An 8,064-nucleotide genomic window follows, 5' to 3' on the forward strand; every position below is an offset into this window, starting at 1 on the left:
AGTATTAATAGTAACCTATTTCCCTGCAGTCTTCAGTCCAGTTGCACGGGTGATACGTGATGGCACCAGTCCTTTCTCTTTTTCCTCACCAGTTTTTCTTCCAGGACTAAGCGGCACTCTCACATAATGACCCAAAAGTGCTGCTCACTCTAGGAGTACTGTGAGCCATGGACATCACCTCCGGGGGCGAGTCCATGACAGCCTAGGCTCAGAGAAAGCCGGTAAAATCACTTTCCCCTGGCTGTCTCTCCTGGCTGACCCTCCTCAATCTCTCTCCTAAGTGTCTCTCCTCTCTCTCATGGCTGACCCTCCTCAATCTCTCTCCTAAGTGTCTCTCCTCTCTCTCATGGCTGACCCTCCTCAATCTCTCTCCTAAGTGTCTCTCCTCTGGCTGTCTCTCTTTGTTTTCTTTCTTGGCGGTGTCTCCTTTCTCTCTCCTGGCTGTCTCGCCTCAATCTCTCTTCTGGCTGTTTCTTCTCTCTCAACTGGCTGTCTCTCCTCTCTACTTCCTGGGTTGTCTCTAATCACCCTCTTTCCCTGCGTTGTCCCTATTCACTCTCTCTCATGGCTGTCTCTCCTTTCTCTCTCCCCTGGCTGTCTCTCCTTTCTCTCTCCCCTGGCTGTCTCTCCTCTCTCTCCCCTGGCTGTCTCTCCTCTCTCTCTCCCCTGGCTGTCTCTCCTCTCTCTCCCCTGGCTGTCTCTCCTCTCTCTCCCCTGGCTGTCTCTCCTCTCTCTCTCCTGTATCTTCTCCAAAACAAATTTCCATGTAGTGCTAGAGTGCTTGGCTTGAGGAAAAACATGGCAACCCTAACTCCAATTGCATCAAACCTTTCATCCAACTTTATTGCACTGGACAAAGCACACAGCAGCCCGGCCCACTGTAATGCATTTTACCCTTATGTGGGCTCAATCGTAGCCAAGTGCACGCCTTTGTTTTACTTGTTTGCCCGCAGCCTGGCCGCGGGTTCACCTGAAGTTCCACAATGTAATCAAAGCGTTATCCCCCTTCTCAGCCAGATCACCATTAACCCCTTACATTCCGCAGAGGGATCATATATAACAATCGCCACTTTAATCTATTCTAAGTGCTAATACTCTCACTGCTAAGTACCGGTGTACCACCATCGATCGGCAGCAGTAACCCAATCCATTCTGTGTGATGGCACCATCAATTGTATGCAGTAACAGTATCGATCGCCACTTGTAATACAATTCATTGTGAGCCGTAATGTCACCAGTCCCGGGTGCGGGTAAAACATTGATCCCGGGGCCGCCACGTCCCGCTTTCTAAGTGATGGCTGTATTGAATATTGGTGGAAAAAAATCCTGTTACTTCGCCGTGCCAGCACAACATAGTCTGCAGCATTGCCTCCCCCTCCCTGAACCAAGCCATAGCTCCTAAGTGGTATTAATACTGATACTAAGTTGGGTACTTAATGAAATGATACTCGTTCCTATTGATCCGTGGCGTTCGCTCGCTTTTTTACTTAAAGGAGAACTATGAGGGGGGGGGGTGCTTCTCACTCACCTCATAGTTCTAGCCGACCTGTGACAATGAGACTGTCACAGGTCGGCTCAGTAGATCGGGAGGTGAGCGAACACATACCGGCGTTCACTCACCTCTCGATCCTGTCACGGCTCTCTGCCGTGACAGGGGAGGGGCTGGATTCCCCGCTCCGATCCTCCAGCGCTGACTGGCAGGACGGACGGGGGAGGGGGCGGGTACAGCTGGCTCTGCCTCTAGATAGGCAGAGCCAGCTGTCACTCACGCAGCTGGGCGGATCCCGTCATCTACGTCGGGATCCGCTCCGGCTGCGGCGTCTCAGTATACCGCGAGCTGTAGCTCCCTATATACTGAGCATAGGGTGACGGGAGGACGCTAGTTTGTGTCCTCCCGTTACCCTAAGGAGAACTATGGGGAAAAACACTGACCCCATAGTTCTCCTTTAAAGCCTTCCGGGGCACTTCCTAATGACTAAACCCGATGTGTTGGTATCAGCAGTCAGCAGGCCGTATTGTGTGGAGCCGGGAGCTAGCCTGATATCTCTGGGATGTACCTAACATAATAATACCATGCCGCTCAGCTCGGGGCTGGAGGATCGGAATCCCAGTACCGGCTTAGAGTATCTGTATGAATTATGGTGGGCATTAGGGTTGCCACCTGTCCAGGATTCACCCGTACAGTTTGGGTTTTGAATGCTGTGTCCAGGTTTCAAGGCAGCAGAAACCCGGACACATGATGTCAGGCAGACAGGGGCAACCAAAATTAAGATAGGGGCTACTGGCCCCCCAAAGAAAATAGTCTCAACTGTGATATTAACATATAAATGGGCAGCACTATTTACCTATGAATAAGCCACCACTCATTCTCCCCAAAAAATGTCTGCACGTCGCTTGAGTGTTCGGGTTTCACTTGAAGAAAAGGTGGCGACCCTTGTGGGCATACATGAAGAGTTCTCCATGTGTGATAATGAGCTTGTCTGTACACGGGACATATTCATCAGAATGTAATCCTCTGCTGCACTCCAATTGTTCCAAGCAACCTTGAATGGGTTGCATCGCGTGTGAAAATCCGGCTTTGTAAAGCTAAAGCTTCAAACATGGCGACCAGCTATGCAACGCCACAGTCCAGGCGCTGAAGAGCCGTGCTTAGGAATATTTTCTATGGGGGAATGTATGTTTTTGCCTATGGGGGGGAGTGGGGAGTGCAAGCAAAACCCATCCAGACCAACCTCTCCATTTTCCAGGCAGGCTCCCCATGAATGGGCAAACAGGGGGAGGTTCGTTAGTACGATATCGTACGATACGCAAACAGGGGGAGGTTCACTTATACAGTATACAGGGGTAGGCAAACTTATACAGGGGTAGGCAAACACCGGCATTCCAGCTGCGGGGCAATTACAAATCCCATTAGGCATTGTAAGACTATGGCAGTCACAGGCATGACTCCCAGAGGCAGATGCACGATAGAGTTTGTAGTTTTAAAGGAGAACTATGGGGTCAGGGCCTTTTCCCATAGTTCTCCTAAGGGTAACGGGAGGACACAAACTAGCGTCCTCTCGTAACGCCTAATAGTTCTCCTTTAAGCACAGCTTGGGGGGCCAGAGTTTGGCTTCCTAAACACCAAGCAGAATTGTTTTGTCTTTACCTCAAAGGTTTTTCTTACTTTCAGCAATATCTCCGTGTTGTTCAGTCCAGGTGTCCACCTGAGAACTCCCCTCTTGAATCAGTTAGAAGAGCGGCTCTGTCCCCTTAATTTCCATTTAGTAAGACTGATTACCGCCATGTTTGCAATCCCCCCAGCCACTTGTCTTGTACCATCCCCATTGTAGTCCATTTAACAATGAGTGGTGATTTTATGCCACCGCTGGCTATAGTGGGAGGACCCGGGAGTCTCAAACTCCTGGCCTGACCTACCCACTTACCTTGCACCATTTGATTGACAGACCAGGAGACTCCGAGGCTATACCACCCACCATTGCCTCATACTATGAATGACAGGCCAAGAGGCTCCTGATCCGCCATGCTCATCCACTTCTGCTGTGAGTGGCAGATAATGCAAATGAACACCTGGGATCACTACTGTACTCTCCCCTGCTCACAGCCACTCGCAATCCTATTGAGAACTACCATTCCCACTTCATTATGGCGGTGGTGGTGCTGCTTGTTTGAACCCTCCTTCGGGTGTCTGGGCATAGCTGAGCTTTATGAATGAAGATGATGATGTCACAGATCACAAGAAGGTTTATAATATACTGTAGCGCTCACCCCCGAAGGAGCCGCTGAATGCCCGGTTCATCTCTAGTCTGTCTAGGGGATGTTCTTCAGCTGCCCACCCATTAGCACTGACCGCCCTTCTTCTGGTGCCCATAAACTGTCCACTCCAGTAATATAATGCTGAATAACTTTTATTGAACATCTTCACTGGGGAGAGAGGGTATGGGGGGGCGGGGGGGGGTTCTAAGCTTCCAGAGGTAACAGACATAAGCTCCAGACCCGGTTGGCACATCAGTGTAGATCCAGTTGGAAGGCAGCGGATAGCAACTGATGTAACAGATAAGCAGGATGGATACAGATCCTCAACAGGAAAGACACCGGCCATGCTCCTGAAGTCCTTAGGTTCCAGGAAACTTCAAGAGCCATCATTGGTCCTGGGTCTCTTCCTCCGACAGCAACACAGACCTCCTCCATGTTGGAAGCCTCAGGGAGACATTTATCTCATACCAGCCTGTGCCCACCCCCAGGCCCAGCCTGGGGGGCAGGCTGAACAGCACCCAGCCCTAATCCATGGCTGGTCACGGCTAGTCTGAGCACATGGCAAATCCCTCCAGTATATGTACCCTATCCCAGCATGCACCACTGGCTGAGAGAAACTCAAACCAGTGATTGGCTGCTGTACTGTACATACACTACAGTGCCTCTCATTGGCTGTCCCACAACATGACAGAGTCACACTCCGCCCAGGGGGGGTACAGGCAATGCCAGACACCTGAAATTAACCAGATAACGGCCACTATAATTCCAGCCAGGCTGACTACAGCCCCGGCTATCACTAAAGGTCTAGTAGCCACATCACAGAAGGTGATGGGGGCTACAGTACTAAGTATCAGGAAGTGATGGGAAGATTTCATAATTATCCCAGAGTTCAGCTATAGGACTACCTAATACGTGTGTGTGTATGAGTTGCTGAGACCTTACCTTGAAGACGACCTTTTATGGTCCTACAGATCTCACTCTACAAGCACAGTCATAAAGAGGAAGCAATTCAGGAAATGGATACTAAATAGGTAACTGGTATAGATAACATAATGTATTGAGGTCTTAAACTTCCTGCATGGAGCTTTGGGGAGATAAATATAAGATGGTATTAGAAAAATAAAAACCGGCTGCGATGGAATTAATAAAACTGAGCCGAGTAGAGTGTGATCATCCAATAATTAAAATGATCGGAGGACCGAGTGCAAAATATGTTCAAGAAGGAGCAAAAGGCAACGAAAGACGCGGCAAATATTATCAATAGATGGAAGACCTACAAGACCTGCAGTCTGAATACAGAACTATTACAGGGAACACAAAGCTGGAGAAGGTTATGTTGGTTTGGTGTAGACATGTGCGATTCGTTTCGTTCCGAATCGAAATTCGGACGAATTTTCGGAAATTCGGACATTCGGATGTATCCGAATTCCGAATTGCAGACATAACGAATGCAAACGAATCCGAATTTCCATTTCCGAAATTCGGTAGCGTTAGTACGAACGTTCGTTTCGTTTTCTGTTCTTATTCGTTTCGTTCGTTGGAGCAAAGTGACATTAGAGGAGAAAAATATTTTTTCCCCCTCAAATGTCACTTTTGCTGCAAACGAACGAAACGCATAAGAAACGAATAAGAACAGAAAACGAAACGAACGTTCGTACTAACGCTACCGAATTTCGTCCGAATCCGAATTCCGAATCCGAATTGACTTTCACACCCGAATCCTGAAAAACGAAATAACACAAATCCGAATTTAAAACGAAACGAAACGAATTTTTTGGCAGTGCACATGTCTAGTTTGGTGGCCAAAGGATATGGAAAAGTTTTGGTAAATTGGACCCATCATCAGTTATATTTTCCAGTTGAGGTTGTGTATGCTAAGTAATGTAGAAGGTCGGGTTCCCACCTTTGTGCTGCAAGTTGGTGTGCTGCATTGCCATTCATTCTCAAAGGAGAACTATAAGGTGAGTGAAAATCACTCAGCCTCGTAATCTGAGCCGGCCTGTGACAATGAAACTGTCACACGTCAGCTCAATAGATCGGGAAGTGAGCGAACACATAATGTCGCTCGCTCACTTCTCGATCATCTCCCTGTAGAGAGCTGTGACTTTCATTCACGGCTCCCTGCAGGGATTCCCCTCCCCTGTCCGATCCTCCAGCGCTGACTAGCGGAACGGATGGGGGAGGGGGCGGGTACAGCCTCTAGATAGGCAGAGCCAGCTGTCAGTCACGCAGCTGGGTGGATCTCGACAGTAATGTCGGGATCCGTCCCGGCCGCGCCGGTCTTAGTATACCGCCAGCTGTAGCGATGGTGATGATATGCTGATGGACTGACAACTCTCATTTGTGGTATCAAGTAACACTTTACAATGTAACAATGTTAACACTGGTAAATGTTTTACAAGCTCCCATTTAACATGACATGTTGTCTTTTCCAGGTTTGGTACATGGATGGTTACTTAAAAGGTCGAAGGGTCTTGGAATACCGCAGTCTCAATGACTTCATCAAAGGCCAGAACTTCGTGCAACATCTCCTCCCCCATCCCTGGGCCGGCACCGGCCACGTGGTTTACAATGGCTCGCTGTATTACAACAAGTACCAGAGCAACATTGTGGTGAAATATCACTTCCGTTCGCGTAGTGTCTCAGTCCAGAGGAACCTCAACAACGCTGGCTACAACAACACCTTCCCTTACTCCTGGGGCGGCTTCTCCGACATTGACTTCATGGTGGACGAAAACGGACTGTGGGCGGTTTACACGACCAATCAGAATGCGGGAAATATTGTGGTCAGCAAGCTGGACCCCCAGACGCTGGAGATCCTCCAGACCTGGGACACCGGCTACCCGAAACGCAGCGCCGGAGAGTCCTTCATGATATGCGGCACCCTCTACGTAACCAATTCTCATTTAGCAGGAGCCAAGATCTACTTTGCATATTACACCAACTCATCTACTTATGAATACACAGATATCCCGTTCCATAATCAGTATTCACACATATCTATGCTGGACTACAACCCACGAGAGAGAGTCCTCTACACCTGGAATAATGGTCATCAAGTTCTCTATAACGTCACTCTGTTCCATGTTATAAAGACTTCTGGGGAGTGATGCGGACTGCATAGGACGGTCATCTCACCTTTCCTTGTTTCTTTCTTGGTTTCATTCTTTTTACAGTCTGAGAATATCCGTTATTTCTATGAAACGCACAGAACACAAAAGACTTTCACGTGGTTGAGTGAGCATGGTATCAAAAATATCCTTTTTTTTTTTTCGGGTGGCAAATAAAGACAGTATTTGACATGGGTATTGTTTGGCCAGTGGTATTTTGTTCCTTTTATGTGATGAAACGTATCGGAATATTCATATATAGTATAGTGTGGTGATGGTGAGCAGCCAGTCAACCTTCAGGGGCCTCAAAAAAAAGACCCATAGCTGCTCCAAATGGCAGCAAATTACAATTTTCTCATATTAAAGCATAGTCAAGGAAGATCAACACACGGGAAAAGTAAACTACAAAACAGTAGATTTAAAGTATATTAATATTCCTTAAAGAGGACCTGGACTGTAGAAGCTGTGCCCAAAGAAGGCAAGCAGAGGACTAAATAATAGACACCAGTATTGGCTATACAGACAGGGCTTTGCTTCCCTATATCAGAACCCCCCTCCCCCACGCCTAGTCATCTAATAAAGTAGTAGCAGGGAGATCCTTCTACTGCCAGGTACAACTCTCTCCAGCAAGGAGAACAGTGAGAAGCACATTAGTGGCATCACCAACTCTCACTAGAAATCTTGTGAGACCAGCAGTCAGGGGCATCCGTGCCTTAGAACTCACAATGGAGATATACAGCTATGAGGCTGTAGGCACAGGCCTGACACGATCACACGTCAGGAGGAGCACTGCTATCTTCCAGGAGGAATTCAAAACAAAAGGCAAAGCTTTCAAAGTAATGTTTGTGCAATTAACATTTCTAGATGTTCTCTATAAGATAGCAAATATTCTCATCTTAAGTTTAAAGAATAAGAGCACGTTCAGACAAAGTGTACTAAATTCTGTTGCCTCCCTCCCGTGACATAATAGAACCCACGCTCCCCCTTCACAGATGCATACTTACCGAGATCCGGGGCATCCAGTGTTTGTGGGCCAAAGTCCTCTCTCTGCTGTGCATTGGAGCCCCACAGACTTCTATGGGGCTCTTCTATGTCCATCTCTCAGATGGGAAGCCAGGCAGATGAACCTCATAGACCTCTATGGGGCTCATCTATGTCCAACTCTCAGATGATAAGCCAGGTAGATGAGCCTCATAGA

General features: G+C 48.0%; 1 protein-coding gene across 5 annotated transcripts in view; it reads left to right on the forward strand.

Annotated features, from left to right (window-relative positions):
* The window catches only part of OLFM2 (olfactomedin 2), a 129,969-nt gene extending 122,771 nt beyond the window's left edge, over positions 1–7,198 (forward strand). For 3 of the 5 annotated variants that reach the window (XM_018558404.1, XM_018558403.1, XM_018558406.1), the window contains exon 8: positions 6,192–7,198. In XM_018558404.1, the coding sequence (XP_018413906.1) occupies positions 6,192–6,866 (675 nt within the window). In that variant the 3' untranslated portion in view covers positions 6,867–7,198. The remainder of the gene's footprint in view (positions 1–6,191) is intronic. The other 2 variants (XM_018558402.1, XM_018558401.1) reach the window with 2 other exon arrangements.
* Positions 7,199–8,064: the final 866 nt, after the last annotated feature.

The sequence above is a fragment of the Nanorana parkeri genome, unplaced genomic scaffold (genome assembly GCF_000935625.1).
Source record: "Nanorana parkeri isolate BGI_ZX_2015 unplaced genomic scaffold, ASM93562v1 scaffold337, whole genome shotgun sequence".
Taxonomy (NCBI): domain Eukaryota; kingdom Metazoa; phylum Chordata; class Amphibia; order Anura; family Dicroglossidae; genus Nanorana; species Nanorana parkeri.